The sequence below is a fragment of the Chenopodium quinoa genome, unplaced genomic scaffold (genome assembly GCF_001683475.1).
Source record: "Chenopodium quinoa cultivar QQ74 unplaced genomic scaffold, ASM168347v1, whole genome shotgun sequence".
Classification (NCBI taxonomy): Eukaryota; Viridiplantae; Streptophyta; class Magnoliopsida; order Caryophyllales; family Amaranthaceae; genus Chenopodium; species Chenopodium quinoa.
Window position 1 is genome coordinate 2,187,681 of NW_018744874.1, and position 22,027 is coordinate 2,209,707.

At 35.8% G+C, this 22,027-nt stretch overlaps 3 protein-coding genes across 7 annotated transcripts; 1 reads left to right on the plus strand and 2 right to left on the minus strand.

Moving 5' to 3' along the window:
* Window positions 1–1,936: 1,936 nt before the first annotated feature.
* Window positions 1,937–9,079, minus strand: LOC110705150 (coatomer subunit alpha-1-like). Its single transcript, XM_021882993.1, has 4 exons — window positions 8,757–9,079; window positions 7,951–8,175; window positions 6,522–7,016; window positions 1,937–5,310 (listed from the first exon to the last, which is right to left on the minus strand). The coding sequence occupies exons 2-4, from the start codon at window positions 8,156–8,158 to the stop codon at window positions 2,375–2,377; spliced, it is 3,639 nt and encodes a 1,212-aa protein (XP_021738685.1). The 5' UTR covers window positions 8,159–8,175; window positions 8,757–9,079; the 3' UTR covers window positions 1,937–2,374.
* Window positions 9,080–11,836: 2,757 nt separating this feature from the next.
* Window positions 11,837–16,072, minus strand: LOC110705151. Its single transcript, XM_021882994.1, has 11 exons — window positions 15,902–16,072; window positions 15,711–15,796; window positions 15,258–15,366; window positions 14,620–14,718; window positions 14,458–14,523; window positions 14,251–14,367; window positions 13,923–13,997; window positions 13,444–13,546; window positions 12,937–12,984; window positions 12,391–12,512; window positions 11,837–12,270 (listed from the first exon to the last, which is right to left on the minus strand). Exons 1-11 carry the CDS (start codon window positions 15,980–15,982, stop codon window positions 12,169–12,171), a joined length of 1,008 nt encoding a protein of 335 aa, XP_021738686.1. The 5' UTR covers window positions 15,983–16,072; the 3' UTR covers window positions 11,837–12,168.
* Window positions 16,073–16,705: 633 nt separating this feature from the next.
* LOC110705152 lies at window positions 16,706–21,619 on the plus strand. 5 transcript variants are annotated; one of them, XM_021882997.1, is made up of 7 exons: window positions 16,706–17,396; window positions 17,527–17,622; window positions 17,786–17,899; window positions 18,196–18,421; window positions 18,746–18,783; window positions 18,863–19,006; window positions 21,133–21,619. In XM_021882997.1, exons 1-6 carry the CDS (start codon window positions 16,758–16,760, stop codon window positions 18,959–18,961), a joined length of 1,212 nt encoding a protein of 403 aa, XP_021738689.1. In that variant the 5' UTR covers window positions 16,706–16,757; the 3' UTR covers window positions 18,962–19,006; window positions 21,133–21,619. The 5 variants fall into 5 exon arrangements, with proteins under 5 accessions (XP_021738689.1, XP_021738688.1, XP_021738690.1 ...); XM_021882996.1 differs by having other exon boundaries at window positions 21,149–21,619; XM_021882998.1 differs by lacking the exon at window positions 21,133–21,619 and adding an exon at window positions 19,898–21,126.
* Window positions 21,620–22,027: the final 408 nt, after the last annotated feature.

Genomic DNA, 22,027 nt, shown 5'->3' on the forward strand with positions numbered 1-22,027 from the left:
ACCAAGGGATGTGTCAGTTGGTGAGATGCCTATGGTGGCATGGCTGACGGTTAACAAGTGTGAGTGAACGGTTGCTTTTGGTGCGAACAGGTGCGATGCTTCGAGGAGGCGCTATGTGGCTATGCTGTGGATAAGGACGGTTAGGCTTATGTGAGTTCGGTTTATCTGTTCATTAGTTTAGCCAAAGGTAGGCGTTGCATGGATGCCACTTGGCATGCATGCATGCTCGTGTCTGTTCGCCCAAGGGAGGGGGTTGTCCTCCCATTTGTCTATAAATAAAGGACCTTGGGGGTTGTCCAAGGCATTCATTCATTCTGATTCGTATTCTTATTCATTCAAAACCCTTGTATCTTTGTCTGATCATCAATAAAATATATAGTTGCCTTTTGGTTTAATGTTTGGGTGTTTGGTTACATTGTTAAGTATTGTTTCCGCGTAAAATTCACGAGGGTATTCTAACCTTGTAGGCTTTAAAGTTAGGCTGACTAGGGGGCGTTTCCTAGTGCCGCGCAGCGTGAAAAATTACGCTAGCTGTGACAACAGGTCTTTGAGCTTTTTGCTCTAGTCTTTCTTAAATTGTGTGCCTATTTACAATGAGTCAAGTAATAAAAAACAGAGGAAGTATATATTAGATTGATTGTAGCTACTAATGCGGATGGTATGATAAGAAAATTTAAGTTTTTTGTCAACAGGAGATATAAATAAATTAGTCCACTTCTCTTACATAGTTACGTGGAGTATTATCCAATTATTTTTCAATTAATAAAATAACATTATAAAAATTAAAAGAAATTCAAATAACATAAAATACTATTCAAATAACGTTCCTTTAATAATTTTTTTTAATTGACCATTAGTAACCAAGTCCTTTATTAGTAGTAATTGAATTACCTTTGTTTTTATTTATATTTTTCCTATGGGTTTTATAATTTGATTTATAAACCGTGCATCGCACGGGCACTATGTTAGTTGATTAATAAGTGAAAAAACAAAATTGTGAGGAAATTTCGTAGAATTTTTATGGGTTTTTTTAAATTATACCCCCAAACTTCTTCGATTTCTAAGTTGTGCCCTCAACCTCACTAATTTTTATTAATAATAACCTTTGACGTTAACAATAACCCTTTTTTATTATTATTTTATTTTCTGATTTTTAAATTTTTTTAGAGTATTAAATCAATTAGAACGGGACACATGTAAAATTAATAACGCCAAGATTTTATTATTGATGAAATAACTTAACTTTCGTTAACAGATATGGATGTTAAAGGGTATTGTCGATAAAATATCGTGAGATGGAGGGCACAGTTTATAACTATAAAAAAACATGGATACAACTTAGAAATTCAATAAATTAGGAGGCATAACTTAGAAAAACCCATTTTTTATACACCCCGGTGTACTGTACACTCAACTAGATTTTGAAATTTCATTATTTAAAGTGAAAAGAAGTATAACTTAACGTGAAATTAAGAAATAAGGGTTTTTTTTTTTTTTTTGGAATCTAAACTTTTATTTGAGACTACATTTTTTTTGCCAAAATAATACGAAGTAGTAATGAAAATTAGTACTTCTTCCACCCTTCAATAGATTCATTCCTCCTATTTCACAATTTATTAAGAGTTATGTTGCATGTCTTCCAATTATTATCTTAAATGTTGGAAAGAAAAAAGATTAAGATAACAATGTTAAACGATGCAATCCAGCTTTCAGTTATGAGACAGATGATTTTTCACACACACACAAAAAAAAAAAAAAATAATAATAATAATAAATTAATAATAAAATTTTAAAATAAAATAAATAAATAAATACAGTAAATAAATTGGGTGAGTAAAAAATGCTTGATTGAACAGTAAAGTTCAAAAGTTCTACCAACCATGAGAGTTGGAGTCTTGGAAAACGATGCATATGGTACAATAACTCAGTTTTCATAGGCAGAAAATACTTTAAAATTTATAAAATTTAATAGGGGAGGTGTGGGTTAAATAAAATCTCCAAATTTCTGCATAACTGAATGTTCAGACGTCGTTGTACGACTTGTACCTATGACCATATCTAGTTTAACACGAGCCCTTTGGCCATTCCTGTCTATCAACATCTAACATGAATGACCAAAAATCAAAATTCCAGAGTTTATTACATCTGAATTCGTAAAATAAACTAAAGGTAGAAAGTAAAAAAAAATAAATTGACATCACAAAGAAGTTAAGAAACATTCATTCCTGTCCAATTTCCTTACATGTGTAGCTGTTGAGGTTCATTCTTCGGGATATAACTTCCTTGGCAGATGCGAAAGCAATTAATGCCACAGAATAGAGCCAATGCAGAGAGGGTAAAGTTTACAAATGTCTCAATCGAGCAGGGAGGTTGCTCATCTTACCTGAGATGGGGAACAAAGCAAACCAGATGCATCTTCTCCGATCACAGCAAGCTCACAAACGTTACAGATTTGCCCTTCTTGGCTTGGAACAAACCGTGCAGTACAATAAGGACATGAGACATCTTTTTGACCACGATAAATTGGCACATATGTGGCCCCACATGTCACAAAAGGATTTCGGAAATCATAGTCCAGTTCAACTGCATTAGTCATGTTCTTCTCGGCAGCTTGTACAACTTGCCGGGCAAGCTTTTGCTGTTGCTCACTGGGGTTTGTCTCAATGAGCCGTCTGGCAAAGCTAGCAGCTGTGAGGAGATTCTTAGCTCTGAAGCAAACGGTCATAGCATTTTGCAGGGCCAGCTTCAAATGAGTAGGTTGAAGCTTGCAATGAGTGAAATAAGCAGCAAGCTCCTGCTGACGCTTTGGATCATCCTTCAGCTCCCTTCTCTTAGTTTCCATCTTGAGACCCAAGACATATTCTTTTACTATGTCAATCAGTTCTTTAACATCATCAACTTCTCTTCTGGACTCCACAACTATCAGAGGAATAGTATGAAGCATACTTAAGAAGGTCCGAAGGGCATCCGAAAATTTGCCTTGTGTTGTGAGCTTGTAGCCAGTCTTCAGTTTCTCTTCAATTTGGGATAAACTATACACCAAGGCCGGTGGGCTTCTCACATTAGGGCTGGCTGACTCAGTCCAACCCCTTTCCAAGGCCACAGAAATAACAGGAGCAGATGCAAATGCACGTAAATAACTATGACTACCAGAATGAAGATCTAGGAACATGGGTTTCAAAGGAGTAAAATTTTTAATCCCAAGTTGCCGATTCAGCAATTTCATTGCAGTATCAAAATTCCCAGCCGCTGCATGCTCAGCAGCAAGAGCTGATCTCTGGGTCCAGATTTGACTGACGGGCATGCCAGGAGTTGGAGCAACAAACATTGCTGAACGGGCACTAACAGAAGCTCTTGGAGTATCTATCTCTGGGGGAAGATCCAAATCCTCCAAGATCCATCCTGGTTCCTCATTATCGTCAGCTACTTCTTCGTCAGCCAAATCTTCTGCCACCTCCTCATTCTCAACATCATTCATATTTAAATCATTATCCCACTCACCACCAAACTCTTCTTCTTCCTCTTCAGCATCGACCCTGTTAACAGTATCAAATTCGCTGAAGATCCCCTTCATCACTCTCAACAGGGGCCAATCTCCAGCGCACACAACAGGTGAAGGAGGTATCAAAAGGGAGGGGACCTTACCTTCAGGTAAGGACGGAACATCATCTCCCAACTCAGTAGCTAGCCTCTCAGCAACATCATGCAGCCCATGGACTGAAGCAGTGATGTAAGCCAGAGGTAAATGCCCCGCATTCTCCAAAATCTTAACACGTTCCTCTACATCACCCAAATAAAGGGCATTGTGAAACTGACCCATAACATCATTCTTTACCTCAGCAATTTTCAACATCTTGTTTAACTTTTCCACATTTCCAGTCATTAAATAAAGAAAAGACAGCCTCTCAAAATTCTTTGTCCTCTGGTAAGCATATTCTACAATACCAGCATTACCCTGGCGAAGAGCCTCCAGCCCTAGTCTATACCAGTGATCTTTCTCATCAATTTCCTTTGCTGAAGCAACGGCGATTTGAATATTTCCACTCTCCAGAGCTAAATTAAAACGGGTCCTCTCATCTTTAACAAAATGCAAAGCAACTTCAGGAAATCCTTTCTGCTGCAAATAAGCTATCATTGCTTGCCCTACAAGTTGAGAGCTTCTTATCATGTTCATCACATGGTCATACCTCTTCCTCAGCAGAGATAACTTGAAAAGATACTCTGTTGCATCGATAACTATGGCCTTGTTCTTTCCATCCCGATCCAAGCAAAAAATTGTATTCCCAGAAACCTTGGTGATGTAAATTGGAACGTCAAGCGTTTTAATTATGCCACTATCTCCATTAGGAAGACAATACTTGATGTGATTTAGAGTTGTATAGATGAATACTCCATTATCATCCCAGGCTCCACTCTTGACTCGAATCGTTTCATGAAGAGTGCATTGATGCACAAGCTTTTTACTTGCAATCACAATGGCGTGTTTACTAAGCAAGGCAACACTCTCCATGTCATTGGACCAGACAACATACTTGACAAAAGGGGTTTGAAGTTCACCAAGAATACTCCTTTGTTGAAGGTCAAATATAACAACCTTATCCTCAGCCCTACAGAGCAAGTTACCTGTACCAGCATAGAATATCGCATCAGTGGCAATAGGGAGGACACTCTTTTTCCCAGTCTCATTCTTCAGATTCTTTATCAGCACTTCATTTTTGCTTTTGTCAAGCACTGCAAACCTGTTACGAGCAATAAAAACAGCAGATCCTCCAACACCTCTTTTTGCCTCTTGTGCCGTATCACCCCTGCCAAATGAATCTTTAGGTACAACATAGAGCTCATAAGACCCACCATCAACATCAGAACATACAAGGACAGCATTCTCTGTAGGACTATAAGAAAGAGTCCGAGGACCCTGATTTAAGCTTGCAGTGCCAGGCCGGCGAATAGGAATAACCTGAGTATCTAGTTGAGTTGAAAATTCAAAAAACCTCAAGAAACGGTCTTTAGCGTAAAACATGGCATCACCACTGACATAAAATGCAGGACGCTCTCTCTCCAATTTGAAGACAATCATCCCACTATCATGACCAGCAGCCAGGAGATTCATCTCAGGATGAGCTGCAAGAATCCAAAATCTATCTTGCTCCCTACGAAATGTCTGAATGCCGGTCCGCTTTGTTACATCCCAGACACGAATACTTTTGTCTTCTGAATTAGATACAATAATATCCTGTTTAGCATGGAACATAACACAGGAAACATTGTTCATGTGTCCCCTCAACGTGTCCACCTCCCAAGCTTTTGTATCTGATAAAAAAATGAACTAGTAAGAGCTAGTCATTCAGCAGAAAATCATGCAAGAGCAGGCACAAGATGCCTCAGCCTAAAATAGAACTGAGAGCCAACTCTAGACTTAACACAATACTTATTCCATGACATTCATGTGCAACTTTTACATTTTAACTAGGGTATAAAGATGTATTAATTTAACTGGAAAAAGTAAATATGCAAGTTTAATAGCACCCAATGTTAACTGTAATAACACAAGCGCGCAGACACACACATGTACCAATGTCCTATTTTATCATTTAGGTAGATTTTATAGTCACAAAGCTACACAAAGTATTTTATAAGAAGTTAACAGCTCAATTACTCTATATTTTATACCAATGTCCTCTTTTATCTATCAAGTTGATTTTTATTAAAGTGACAAAGCTATATTTTACAAGAGGTTAACAGCTAGATTACTCTACACAACCACATTTGAAAAAAAAAAATAAAAAAAAAAAAAAAAAACAAGAGCAATCAAATCAACTCAAAAAAGAAAAGAGCGAGAGAGAGATGTATGTCTACAGATTGTTCAAAATCCAACGCTTCCTTTAAACAAACAGAACATTAAAAAAAATGCCTCCAGGGACAAGTTACATGAACACGTAAGATATCAAGGACTACTACTGAAGGCATATGGGGTATTGTTTTGGAAAAAAAAAAAAAGCACACTAAACTTGGAACAAGGGGCTAAGGACTAAATTAAAGAACTCTTTGCTAAGCCGACAAAGGGTGCAAATTGGGAACATACTAATTCTGATCTTTATTAAAAAAATTGCCTTTAGAGTGGAATCCAAAAACCTATCCTGGAATTTACTCATTGCCAGTCTACAGACTAGGCAAGCCATGCCAAGGTTCAAAAAAAAAATGTATCAAAAAAGTGGTCGCAGAAAACCCATGTACTCTATTTTCTATCTATGAAAGAGACAAAACAGAAGAAATACTGGGCACCAGAAACAAACAACACTCCACTCGTCTAAAAGCAGGGAAGCAACAGATTAATTGCTTATTTTAACTCTCTATCAGGTTACTCCTACAGATAATTTAAGTCCTAATATTATAGGAGAGAACATCTTGAGATCCATAAAACTGATGGAAAGTCATACGATTAAAATATTTATTTTTAAGTCCTGATATTAACATCCATATACAATGGGTAAAAAAAACCAGAGGTCACATAATAGACTTACCATTCATACGCCACAATTTCACTTGACGGTCATCAGCTCCAGAAACAATCAAGGGCAGACTAGGATGAAATGAAGCCCAATTAACCCCCCTGTCATGACCTTCCAAGACATACTTGACCACAGCATCAACCCCACCAAAAAGATCTGTATTCATCTGACTCAGTCGCAATAAGTCATCTGCAGGAGATGCACTTTTCTTTTTAAGCGACCCAATATCCCAGACCCGAACAGTCTGGTCAAGAGATGCTGACACAACAAGGTCTTCTTTCGGATGAAATGAGGCACACATAACATAATGGTTGTGTCCTGTCAAGACAGAGATACATGTTCGCGACTGCCAGTTCCAAATGCGAATAGTCTGGTCATCACTGGCACTCACAATCCAAGGGCTTTCGTGGTGGAACTGCACCGTACGAATATAATCAAGGTGTCCCAGTAGAGTAAATAGACACCTGTGGAGTTTATAGTTCCAAACTTTAATCTTGTAATCATCACCTGACAAAACAAAGGAAGTTGTATATACATCACTTATGAGACGCATATTACAGAATATGTCAACTTTTACCAAAATCATCTACAAAGTATAACATAACTGCACCTAATACACAATCACTGCACTCATGAAACAAATAACCAAGGTCTAAGATGTTCAACAAGAAGTTAAATGCACTGAGAATCCAACACATCAAGAAAACATGGGACAACTAATATATCTTGCATCTTTAATCCTATAATTATATTATAAACCACACACCTATAATATCTATACGGTGTCATATGCATTTTGCCCCACATCCATAGAGATTATATAGTATTGTATAAGAATACAGCTAACTTGGGGATACTTTCTTCAGTGCATCCAGAAACTCATATAAACAACCTTGAATCATTTTTCATCTATGAGTTTCTATACCAACATCCCAGCTGGCCTACAAATTATTATAGAACATCAATCTTAGCCCACAAATTACAAGTTCCATCCAATATTATAAATTTAGGAGTCGTAATCTGCTTGTTAGCCTGGAGACAATGGGCAATGGATCAGGCATTGGTTTAATTTGGCTGCACTCTAGCTCATTAGCCTTGACACATTCACTAATGTGTGATGAGATCAGGTGAGACTGAGAAATTCCATCCATATATAAGTTGCACAGAATTAATAGGTAATTAAGGTAAATACCTCAAAGGTCACTACTAATCCTTCAAGACCATAAGGTGGTAAGGGATGTTAGAGAGGGTATAAAGGCAAATTCTCACAGCTTACTATCCTGAAGGAAGGAGACTATTTTTGCCTCACATAAAGAGATGAACATTATTTATGAACAGGGTATGCATGTTATAATCTATGGCATGAAGGTTAAACTATTATTCGATGCTACAATTGACAACCAAAAAACGCAATGAACACAATATTAATATAATTTTTTACCTCCTGACACAAACAGTGGCTGAGATTTATGGAAGTGAACACCACGAACAGGGCCATCATGCTCATCAAATCGGTCAATCAGTGTACCCATTCTGTAATCCCATAGCTGGATCACACCACTGTGAAGACTCGCCAAGATCCATGGCCTCTTAGTGTGGAAACTAAGTCCCTTAACCCTGTTACTCTTTGTCTCGAACTTTGTCAACATCACTCAAATCTTTCTCGCTGCAAACAATCATAACCCAATCAGAACAGATACTGCACAACTAAGCTCTAAGCATCCTTATTATGTTTTTACCAATCAAAACAATGTAATTTCAACAAAATGACCACTCAATTAATCATTTACATTCGTCGAAACATCAACATATCTCAGTATCCCTAATTCAGTACCAAATTTATAAAATAATTTACTACTTCAAGCTCAATCACATACAAATGTACAGATAATCAAATCACACACTCAACAGTCATCCCAAACAACACTCACATCAAGTCCACTAAATTCTCCCCCAATTTCTGAAACCACTACTAATTAAAACAATCTAAGCTCATTATTTCAGCATAAAAGCTAATTAAATAAAAAAATCTGATCGAATTCAGAAAATACCTAATTACACATAATGCTCAAACTAAATCAAACCGAAATCAATTAAAAACTTACCAAATCAATTACAACCCTAACTAAATAAAAATCAAACCGTAAAACAAACTAATTAAAAGCAGATCGAATGCCAATAATAAATCGAATTCAAAAAAAATAAAAAGATCGGTGAAAATAAAATTGAAATTGAAACTAAAATTACCTTCAGATCTGAAAAGTGAAATAGTAGTGGTAGATCAAGTGAAGCGCAGAATTTGCATCCAAAATCGACAGATGAACAAGAGAGAGAAATTAAAAATTGAGAGGATTTTAGGAGAGAGAAAATGAGGGAGTGGAGAGAAGAAGGGTTTTTTGTACTGTATTTATTTTTTTCCCCTTTATTATATGATAGTATCGTAGATCTGGATTCACTGCTGCGTTTAATTAGAAAGTAAGGAAGAGTGTAATTTCTTAATCATATTCATAGCCTCATACGAGGGAGGTGTAATTCGTGGTTTCATTTTTTTTTAACTTGACACAGTAATTCGTGGTTTCATTGGGATGACTGATGTCACTAATTAAATTTTATTTGAGTACTCCCTCGAAAGCGACTTATTTGGGTTGATTACGCGGGTATTAAGAAAGTTGTATATTGGAAAGAAAAATTTACATGGAGTTTGTAAAAAAATAGAGAGAGAAAATAATAAATAACATGGAAAATTAAATTTTTATATGGGGAAGCTACTTTTGCACAAATATTATTACAAATTGGTGGGTGTTAATGCAAATGGGTCATTTTTTTTGGAACTAAAATTAGGTCAAATGGGTCGTTCTTTCAGAGACGGAGGTAATATTATATATACGAGGGAGCCCCAGTTAATCCCTGAGATTAACATTCCAAGTTAATCTCATGGTAAAGGCTACACATACAATTGTTGTATGTGGTCCCCACATACAACTTTACTTTGTCATGTTTTTATTGGCTGCAATAATGGACCCATGTTCCATTAGTATTCAATTTATATTTGACTCCTAATTTTCTCCCTTTTTTAATGATGTGTCAAATTTCTAGTGATGTTGTATGTAGGGACAACATACAATGATTGTATGTGCATCCAAAAAAGGCAGGAAAATTTTTAACCAGGAAATGACAAGTGTCATTCCTAGTTTCGCCTTTAGTATAAGTTATTGATGATTGATGTTAGTATTTTTGTAATTAAAAGTTTCCAAGTATATATAGAATATATGTAAAAAATTTAATTGAGTAATATTGGATTAAATATGTTGTCAAAATAGAAATGACTATTATTATAGGTTATAAAAATGTATAGATGTCATTAAAATATGGCAAAAAAATTAAAAAGGAAGGGAAAAAAAAGGCGGGAAAATTTTTAACCAGGAAATGACAAGTGTCATTCCTAGTTTCGCCTTTAGGGCCTGTTCATATTTACTTAATTTTAGTTCAGTTCAGTTCAGCTCCAATCAGTTCAGTTCAGCTTCAATCAGTTCAGTTCAGTTCAGCTCCAATCAGTTCAGTTCAGCTTCAATCAGTTCAGTTCAGTTCAGTTCAGCTCCTAATTTTCCTCTCTCATAAAATATTCATTTCAGCTCAGTTCAGTTCAGTTCAGCTTCAATCAGTTCAGTTCAGCTCCTAATTTTCCTCTCTCATAAAATATTCATTTCAGCTCAATTCAGTTCAGTTCAATTCAGTTCAGCTCCAATCAGTTCAGTTCAGTTCCAATTAGTTCAGTTCAGCTCAGTTCAGTAAATGTGAACATGCTCTTAGTATAAGTTATGATTGATTGATTCGCCTTTAGTATAAGTTATTGATTGATTGATAAGTTATTGATTATTGATGATTGATTGATACGATCAATATGAGTATGCAACAAGTTAATAACAACACATTTTGTGTATGTTTTTTTTTTTTTGATAGGTCATTTTGTGTATGGTTGGTTATATCATGTGACCACTTATAATTTTTTTTTAAAAAAAGGTAATCTTTATACTATTGGACGAGTAATCCCTACAACACGTGGACAATGAGCAAAACATCCACGACACGAGATTTCTTAACGGTTGCAAGTTAGCTTTGTCAATTTTTAAAAAATCGAATAGTGTATTTACATGTGATAGTATTACATGCTCTTTTAATACTAGTATTAGAAAAAAAAAAGAAAAAAAAAATCAAAACATAGACTATATTTCCTAATGTCATCTAATACCAAAATGTCCAAATGTATAGGAGAAACCTATGTATTCTTTGTGTATTGCTGCTTGAACAACATTTACAATATCACTTTCAAAGTTTCAACCATTATACGTGTAGTTTCAAACATTTGAGAATGATGGATAGCTCAAGTGGTTAGAATTTCCTTCCCGATTTCAAAAAATCATGTGATCAATACTCACCCCCGCCCCTGTGGTTCTAAAAAAAATAATTAATACGGAGTATTAATTAGAGTTGGACCATTCAAAAAATAAATAAATACTGAGTAATATTTTGGGGATAATATTAAGAGTTGGACCATTCATGGGTGCATTGGGTAATTGTACATTTGTACGTAAATTTTAATCACTATAAATCGTTGTCATCACTCATTCACTCATCATCCTTGAATATAAAGCAAGATAGACTTAACATTGGAAGAAACAAAGTCAATATTTGGCTTTTTACCACTTGCGGATTAAATGATTAGATAGGGAAAAATTGCTTTAGAGAAGATATTTTCCAAAGTTCAAATTATTTTGGTTGAATTTATTTCCTGTTCTCCCTTTTTGAGAAATATTTCCTGATCAATAAAAGGAGAATGATTAAAATCAAAATAGTTGGTTTCTGTAATTTGTTTTTAAACTAAGAATAGATGAAATATTATAAAACATTTACCGCTAAATCATGCCTAAGGCTTCTCTAAAAATCTCAAGATTATGTGGTCAAGATTTATCTAGTTTGTACGAAAGTACAAATACATTTACCATCCAAAAATTTCATTGTCATGCTTAAATCGTTTAAATGAATCGATATTGCATGCAATCAATAATGTTCCTTGGTACCAAATGTTGTGCATATACTTTGTATTTAACTCCCTTTGAGCCTTTTAGGTGCTTCATATATAACACCACATACTCCGTACTAGTTTCGGACTTACTGGGAAGTGGGAAGGTATGTAGAAGCCTGCCATATGACATGAAACATGATCTTTACCCAAGCCTGAACATCTACGTTATCTCAAGATTTGGACCTTTTCGTCTAATCTAAGAAGCAAATTTTGATATTTTGGGTACATGTAACGTATTCAAGCATTTTCATGTCAAGCAGGAGTGACTCCGAGGGGAATAACATGAAAATCTAATCGAAGAACTTCCAAAGAAAGCAACAACAACCAAAAATGGGGAATCTAGTATCTATGAACAGGAAGGGGAAGTTTTGCAGCAAACTTTATGTTGAGTTGTTCCTGAATTTTCAACAGAGTCAAGGTGGTTTCATCAAAAGATGATTTCTGTAGCAAGGAGAACTGTATTGGAGAAAGGCTGAATTCGTAAGCGTGGCTTGAAAATTCTTCATTTTCTTTAATGTCCTGTAATAAGCCGGTAACTACCTTAACTGTCTCAACTCTCAAATGATCTTCGAGACCTCATTGTTGGTTTCCTTGTAAGGCCTGAATAACTTCCTCAGCTCTTGACTGTATGCCTTTAAGGTACTCGGTAAGAATACGCTGCTGGTAAGATCCTCCTTCCTGAACATAGGAAAAATGACTGATACATCTAATAGTACTGGTTACAAGCTTACAACGAGGAACTAATGTGGATATATGACACAGCCAAAAGGGGAAAAGGAGATAGTGGTTTTTACTTACTGTTCGAATCAAAACTCGTTCTCTTCGTTTATTAAGCACAGCATAAAATTCCTCTGGAGAAATATGTCCTTTTGCAATTGTTAAACCATTAAGCAGCAGCATGTTCCATTCACTTTCAGGAGCTGCACAAGTTCAAAAGTGTTTACGAATTGCTGAAAGGCAAGTACAAGCAGTAAAGAACTATAATACACATAACACTTCCCAATATCCCATGCAAGCTGGCTTTAGCTAAATGCACAGGTCAAGCTAAAGATGAACTTCATATCAAGCAATGTGGTTCACCACACAATATCTAGATGAAATCTGACGGGCTGAAGAAAGTAATTTCAAGAAACAGGATTGCGAGCAGTAAAAGTGAACTTAAGATGGGAGATTATGCACTCAGTAATCAGAAATTTTTTCATGTCTTCCAAGAAAGGTTAATGGAAGAAAGGGACATAAGATGTTGCAGATTTCCTCCGCGTGGAAATGAAGATAATTCAATGCTAAGAGAGGAAAGTTGAGCAAAAATTAACCAGGAACCAACATTGATAAAAGATGAGTTACCTTTAATAATAGTCTCAAGGAATTGCTCCGTCTTCAGGATTTCATTACCTGTACAGAAACACATAAAGACTCCAATTACTCATTATTGTAACAAATAAGCATGAATTTTCGTTTACTGCCTCCTTCAGCGCCCCTAACACAGGAATACAGGATCAATCTACAAAGTACTGGGATGCTGAATATAATATTAAAGTAACACTCAAAGAGATAATTAAGCAATCCTTTGAAGCTAAGGTTAATTTTAACTTCATAAGCAACTATTCGCACAAGAATAGATTTTCCAAATCTAAGCTACTGAAACAAGAAATTTGTTAGTAACACTAAGTTCTGAGTAAACTAAAACTTTCACTGGAGATAGGGTCCATATAAGAGTCTGACATTCCTTTGATATATATGTATGTAAAACAAATTAATTGACACCTAGTATCTGGATTCTGGAAGTACAAAAGTTTGGTTCTGCCAAATAGCTAATAACAACAGATCAGAAATATGGGTGGGGGTACATACCTTTTTTAGCATAACTACGTTTTGAAAGAATTCTGGAGGCATAAAGCTGTAAAACTTTTTGCAGCATAGCCACAAGTCCTGGCTTGTCCCCGTCTTCTTTTGCCTGCAAGAAAAGATGAAAGACTACGGACTACAGCTTCCTCCATGATATTGGCAGTAATGTATAAACATCTGACTGTTTGAAAGTTTGAGACCTCAAACCACAGAGGACTAAATGGTTCTCTTATCCATGTATGAATATTTCAGTTTGTCACTTTTTGATACATCTTATTGAGTTTAAAAGGTCACACCACTTCGGCACTTCATGTGATAAGCTGGCCTCAATGACCATGATGAAGAGAAACAGAAGACATGTATACAAGTCTTTTCAATGAATAATACGGAGTATCAGATATGGTTGGTTAAGATTGAATTGGCCAGTTCTTTACCACAATATACAAGAAAATCTAAATATATCACATAATGAAAGGAATACTCACTTGCCGCAGTTGTGCATTGACTTCTGAAAGGAATCCTTCATCAAGATATCCTTCTTGTTCTCTTTGATTTAACTCCTGGTGAACACATATAAAGGGCACAATGAAATTTTTTTTAAAAAATAAAATTAAAAACGTCAAGAAACAAGAAATTTTCAATTTACTTATAATCTCAAAAGCTAGATGAACCTGTTGAACACTATACTGTAGACACTACACTTAATATGATAAAAGCAACTAAGTTTCGAAATACATGCAATGGACACAATATATAAATAAGCAGTGTGTCAAAATAACAAAAAATAATCAGTGTACAAGAAGATGGACGTGCCTGTTCCATCAGACTGAGAGCTTCGGGGTCTCTTGGTGGCCAAGTAAGCTCTTGATCTTCATCCACCACATGTTTGAGAATCGATTTTAAAACATCAGTAGCTGACTCAATTTTTTCCTTCAAAAGAGAACAAAGAACATAAGATCAAGCAATGGACAATGTGACTGGATTGAATGGAAGGGTATCCCAATTAAAACAAGAAAGTACATTGGTTTTGTGAACAAGACGGTCTACTGTACTCATTAACGTTGCTGCCAATTCTTCATAATCTTTCTGCATGCAAACAAAGCCAGGTCATTTTTTATGAAAATAAGAATGCACAACTTAGTATTCCACAGAAAAATAATGACAATAGTGAAGAAACCATGCTTTATCATCCTCTGATTTGCAGGTATCAGTTCTGGCAGCTAGCCGAATCCAGAAACCCTCATTGAAAGCCAGAACATTTTCAGCCACGAGCTGTGGTAGCTGTTACAAATAGAACCAATATCAGCTAACGAGAAACTGTCAACGGAAACACAAGTCCTGAACTGGTCGGATTTAAACAATCACTTAAGGCAAATTGGCTAATACAACTTTTTGTTCAAACAATGATTTCTGAAGTACACTTGCACCAAAGAAGTGAAAGAACCTCTATCAACAATCACAAAAGCTTACATACATGTACCTCCCTACTCCCTAGTACCTGGCAATGATACTACTCCTACTCGATTATAAATGTTACAAAAATCATGACTTCTCCGTGCATTGCCAGATAATCAAACCACAACATGGTCAGCTAATTTATCAGCATCCCCATTCCTATGAGTGGCTATGAAGCCCACCGCCCACGAGCATAGGATTTTGGCTACGACACGAATTTGCAGCATTAAAGAGGACTCCAGGACTAATATATCATGCAAAAATGTGTTTCTTCAACATAGCTGAACTATAAAACAAAGCAACCTAACACTAAGAAGCTTGTAATCCACAAAAGGGCAAACAAATTATGCATAAGAAATTCTCACCTCTTTCGGATTAGCTTCCCTTAACGTATCGATCAGCCTATCGACTTCAACAGTCTTCTTGAAAGCTTCCTCAGCACCACCTTGACTGACTGCACAGACCAAATTTCTCCTGTTTTAAATATACCCAAAACAAGGCCTTTTACCATGAAAATGATCACCCATTTAACAATTATAATGCTGAATGTCTCAACATACAGAATATTGCATCTAGAAAATAAACTAATTACAAACCCCCAAAACATTTGATTTTTTTTAGTGATTCTATTAATTGAACACAAATAATTAGTAATAATCATAAACATTCATTTTCAACAACATTTATACAAAATTGTAATGAATTTTGAATCCAAGGAGGAAATTCTACATTAATTTTAACGAAATCCACCCAATTACATAATTATATAAATAAATTGAATTGAACTATAAAAAAATTAAAAATTAATAAGGAAGTACCTTTGGTTGAACAATGGAGAAGGGAGTTGCTTAATCATTTTACAAAACCTGATTGTTCCCTGCTTCCATGATTGACTCAAAGCATACTGTAATTCCCACAATTTTCCGCCATAAAAAAAAAGATAATCAAGCAAGAATTTAGCTACAGTAAGTAAAGAATTACAGAACATTCATAAATGAGATAGAGAGACCTGGGAATGAGAAGAGTAATGCGAAGAATAGATGGTTGAAGAACAGGAGGGCGAGGTGGTCACTGCAATGGATGAAGCCATGAAATGAGAGAGAACAAACACAGGAGAAAATGACCAGAAATTTTTGGGTGGTGTAGAGTTTGTATTATGAGGTACAAGTATATGGAACTTGGTTACTTGGGGTGTATTTTCGGGTAAGAAGAAGGATCTTACGCAGCACTATAGTAGTACTTCCTCCGTTTTTAAATACTTGCTCTATAAAGGTACGTTATTACTCTAAAACACCCTAATAATAATGAAAACTTGTGTAGGAAAACAAATAAATTATGGGGGATACGCATTTCCAAGGAAGTGAATAATTAATTTTTATCCATTATGGATAACCTATCATGTTGGGCACGAACTTTGTTGTGTAAGTGCTCCAACAAGTTATGCCAAGAAAAGTTGTGTAGATATTTCATAAACAAGTTTAATAGTTTATATGCCGAGTCATGTCAAGTCAACAATCTTCCTTCCCCCTTGATGTCTATGCACAACTCATGTCATGTCAACAAACTCCCTTCCCCTTGATGTCTATGCACAACTCATGACCTACCATCGTGTCTCTCATATTGTGCTAAAATCATAGCAATCTTATGTCAAGTTACGCCAAATTGCCAATTATTTAGAATAAGCAATTCAACCCCATTTATGCCCTAATCTATCATAGAAATCAATTGGTGATTTATGACAAACAATTGAAAATGGAAAGAGTAAAATAAAAACATTCCACCATGGATAAATAAGTTTCTTTAGCTAAGAGATGGAGGGAAACTCACTATAAAAAATAAAAAAATACCCGAAAAAAACAGACGAAATGGCGGTAATAATATCTAGCAACTTCTACACCATTACCAATCATCCAAACCTCCATAACCATATCCAAAGAAGCTTCCAAACTACCACCAAAAACTCCAATCTCTCTCCTCTTCATCATCATCATCATCATCTTCGTCGTTGCAGATTACGCGCATCATCAAACCCTAGCGATTACGAAGCAGAAGAACAACGATGGCTTCGAGAAGAACATAGATGGTTAAGAGAAGAACAACGATGGCTTCGCGAAGAAGCTCGCTGGAATTCCGAACGACAATCTTTGTTACGCCAGATTTCCGAATTATCGCTTCAAATTCAACATTTGCAGTCGGAATTGGATGATTTTCGTAGTAATCGATCGAATTCTGCTGATTTTGAGGTTACTACTCCGACAAAAATGGCGGCTCTTTTGGAAGCTAAGAATTCTAATCAGATTCTTGATTTTTCTGGTAGTGAGTTGAATTCTGAGGTGGAATCTGTGAATTTGGATTCTGGTTCTGATATTTCGACTGTGAATTCGCCGGAAAGTGAGATGAAGGAGGAGACGAAGCCATTAGAGAAGGCGAAATCGAGTTCGATTTCGAGTTGGAGTACTAGTTTGAGAATTGGATGCGAAGGTGAAGAAGTTCGTGCTATGCAGGTTTGATTGATTTCTCTTTCTAAAACCTAATTTTGATTTTAATTTCTTCATTTTTATTTTGAAGTATGATTTGTTAGTTGTTAATTTTATTATTATAAAATTAATTTATGGAATTGTATGAATATGGCAGGATGCATTGATGAAATTAGGGTTTTATTCTGGAGAGGAGGACATGGAGTTTAGTTATTTCTCTACTGATACTGAGAGAGCTGTTAAAACTTGGCAAGTATGTTGTTTTTTTTGTGTACATTTTAAACTTTTTTTGCTCGAAATCGTAAATTTCCATTATAATCGAGAAAGATTTGATGACCTAGTGCTCTTATATTTGGATAACAGCATTGTTTGATTATGCTAAATTTTACATTGGTTGTGATGAACATAATTTACAGGCTTCAATTGGCATTCGCGAGGATGGGATTATGACTATTGAGCTGCTTGATCAATTGTATGCGCCTCAACAGATTTCGAGTCCTAAAACACAAGTCAAGGCTGATATCCCAAAAGTGAGTGCTATGGATGAAACAGGAATGGTTTGTTTTCTAATATGTGCTGTAGCTGTGAGCTGTTTCTTCTTTCGTGCTGTATTTTTGAGGGATCAAGCATCAATGTGTAATCGTGTTACATTATTGGGAGATTGATTCTTTGTCTATGTATACAAAGAAAATAAAGCACAGTACCAGCTTAGTAGTGTTATAGGGAATATACATTGTGTTTGGTGTTTGAGTGCAGTGTTGAGTATCTGAGTATTGATTTATAATTCGATGCAAACTACTTAATTCATTTGTTGTTATGGTGAAAGGACAAAGCAAATGGGGCTCCTATCAAAGTCAAAGAAGTTCAGCAGACAGTTGCAAAGAAAGTGCCAACTGATGTGGGTATTCCTGAACACCGAGTATTTCTTCTAGGTGAGAATCGGTGGGAGGAGCCTTCCAGGCTAAATAAAGGAAATGATAAGTTGGGTGGCGGAAAATCATCTGCACCAAAATGCCTCAGTTGTCGAGGGGAGGGTCGTCTATTGTGCATGGGTATGTAGATATTTCTATTTCACTTGCAAAAAGGTATCTCTTTGGTGAATAGGTCCCTAGAGTTGATGCACAATTTTTTTTCCAATCATTTGAGAATTAGTCATGACATAAGCTGGAACTTCTTTCCATATGTGCTATGATTTACTAGGCCTCAATCAATACTTGTGAGCTTTGGCTTATCCCCAACAAATCATACTAGAAGCAATACAATGCTAGTAATTCTTAAGCTTCCGAAGGAAATAAATAACTGGCAGCAAAAGCTCTTGCTTAGGCTTACATTTTATCAATCTTTCTAGCTAAACCCTAGTTCCCTTTTCACTGCAGAGTGTGATGGAACGGGAGATTCACAAGTCGAGGAACAGGTTGGTTGAAATTTCATTACTATTATTTATCTTTTTTATTTGCATGTTTTCTTTGCATCTTATATTCAGACATATGAAGCAGTTTTTGGATTGGGTGGACGGAGGAGCAAAATGCCCATATTGTGAAGGCCTTGGATACACTGACTGTGATATTTGTGAAGGGAAAGGTACTGCCTAGTTGCAGTATGGAGTATTTGGACCCTTCGCAGTTTTGCCCAACCAGGTACCGTTCTTTAGCTACTGGAGATGTCTGATGAGAGAGTTTGAGTTTAGATTGTCCTTTATATGCTTGATGCTGTTAGAAGCTGCCTTATAACTGCCCCATCCCCTACCCACTTGCACACACCACCATTGCTGTTTTATAATTATGTTGATGACACTGCTTAATACAAAGTTAGGAGCTTTACATAAATTATTGTGCTTGGCTTGCTCAATCTCTCAAGAATAGCAAACAGTATTTGCCTTACTGGAATGCTATTCAATGATGTTACTAGTTACAGACTTACAGTAATAAGAAAACTCATCCTATCAATTAAATATTATACCAATTACACTTTTGTACATCTCAGATTCTCTATGATCTAGCTTGATCACCTTTACAATTCCTGTATCAGCTGCATTCTTCAGATCCTTAAAGTCCACCCCTCTTTCCTCCCTCCCTCTTTCCCAGCAATAGTGCTGTCATTTATAACACTCTCTAGGTTCATTTGAGTGTGAAAGGATATTTCTCACCTCCTTCAGGCATTTGGTCTTTCTTGGGCAATTAAGAAATTAAATGAGTAACATTGCTGAAATATTGAATAATTAGTTTTAAAATGCCATGGCTTATCCACATTTATAGCTAGGAACAAAGTGGTTGGACTCAAGACTAATCCTGAGTCATGGCAATTAAACTTATTCAGATGTTTTTGCTCTTCAAAATGCAAGATATATTCATTATTCAAATACATAAAACTGAAGATAATTATATGTACATGTATTTACATTATTATCCTGTTTTCCTATTCATCACAAACTGGGTGGTTATTTAGTGCTGTTTTAAGTTTATCTTGTTTCGGTGGATGGAGCTGAGCTAGGCTTATTAAGGAGGCACATATATTAATAATATCATTAGCTCTTAATTTGGAGCAAGGTGAAGAGATATTGGGCTTTATATAAGTGCTGATTGCCTGACTGCCTGAGGAGACAGGAGCTGTCCATGGTCCTCCATACAGAAGATGCATAAAAAAGGTAGGAGCAAATGGTAAAGAGTGATGAAGGAATTGATGTGGGAGAAACATTTTGGGTTGGAGATAGTACATTACTATCAAGTCCACATGTATATATTTTTATTTTTGTTACATCTATTTATGACTGTACCCAACGGAATGTCAGAATAATGAAGATGTCAAGGTCCACTGAAATCAATAGTTATAGAGACCATGTTAATACTCCGTAGTTCGTACTCCACAGTAGAGCTACTACAGCAGCTAACATGTTGACCATAAGCTGTTGAAACAGACCCGCCAAAGTTGATTAGATTATCTTGAACATTTCATGCATTATGAATTTTACGATGATACTTTTCAAATGTGTTTTGTGTACATCGTATACCGTCTTATCCAGCTTTGGCTAAAAGGTTTTTTTTTAGACAAGGGGGGCTAGAATATGACACAACCATCTTGTGAACTCTTACATGATTTTGGTTCAAAAGTAAAGTGTCTAACTGTCATACCAATACCTGAGTATTGAATACGGGGCTTCACACATGGATATTTGAGGTGAAATGAAGAGTCAAGTGATGTAGCTGTAAACTAAACATAACTAAGTGGGCGCTGTAACTGGTCAGTCTTCAGATTTTTTTCTTTGGATGTCTATGCTACAAGAGCTTATCACAAGTACCATTAGAATTTTGTTGTGAATTTTAATTAAAAACCTTGACTAAGTTTGTGCTACCTATGCTTGTTAAATGTGCTGATATTGTTCTCTAAGTTTTCTTTTTCACAAAATAATCTTCACTGTAGGTCTGCATAATTCTTGTAAAATGTGCAGTTTTTGCTACTTCCAGTCTCAGTCTTGTACATATAGTCATATATCATTATATGGGCTACAATAAGGATTTTCTTCTATGGTATGTGAGTCTGTCAACTCCTAAAGTTTTTCCTGGTTCCTTTTTTTTTTTTTTTTTTTTTTTTTTTTTTTTTGGCTATCTGCGCTTGAATAACTAAAAAAACTGTCATAAAACTGTTATATCCCCAAGGAGGCAGGAAAAAATGGAGTATTTTGTGCTACCTGTGGTTTGGATACTCCTCAGGTTTATACTGCTATAACTCTGTACTGATGTACCAACCTTAATTAACTCGTCAGCAGAAACTTTATATTACAGATTTACAGGACGTTGTTGGTGATCAATTTTCAAGACCATCTCTAATTCTCTTATCATGGAAGTCCACAATGTCCTACAGGCTTCTTACTCGGGCTTATATCAGTTATATGAACTGCCTGCTTCTCTCAGAGTCTGATTCAGCCATTAAAGTATTAAATTATACTCCATATGCCGTAGCCTGATTTAACGCAGCGTCACAGCCCATGATTACCATAAGTGTTCTGGTTGGTGGAGCTAGGAGAAGAAAAAGATACTCCCACAGGAAAGATGAGCTAGAAAGCAGAACTGTTTGTGGGCGATTTCCTTTTCTTGAGTTCTGATGTCTAAATTTAATAAATCATGTAAAACCAAACTTTTATGCCTTTTACATGATAAAGATCTTAAAATAAGTATTTGTGAAGGGTTGTATTTGACATAATTAGTGTTAATTGTTGAAGGTTAAGAATCTCAGTCTTGATATTGTTCTTTTCACCTTAAAGTTGTGTGTAGGTTTTGATAAATTCACTCTATAGCTAATAGGATTTGAACATAAACTATCGGATCCAATTTCTAATATGATGCTAGAGCAATGGCAACTAGCAAAATGTTGAGCTCAAATCTTTGGATTTCTTATTGACCAATTGTCAAGGTTTGATTCATTTCTACTTTGCAATGCAATCTGTAAAGCACAAGGTGTAGATAATAACATATCCAACCAACATTAGGTGACATAAAGCTTGAGATTTTGTGGAATGTGCGCTAAACACCTTATGTGAATGTGTCACACCATTTGATGGTATCACTTCTAATTTCTGACCAAAGCATGCTTAAAGAAAACTTATTAGAGTTTTAAGCTTTTGATATGTAGTTATTTTATATTACATATACAATAATACAAGT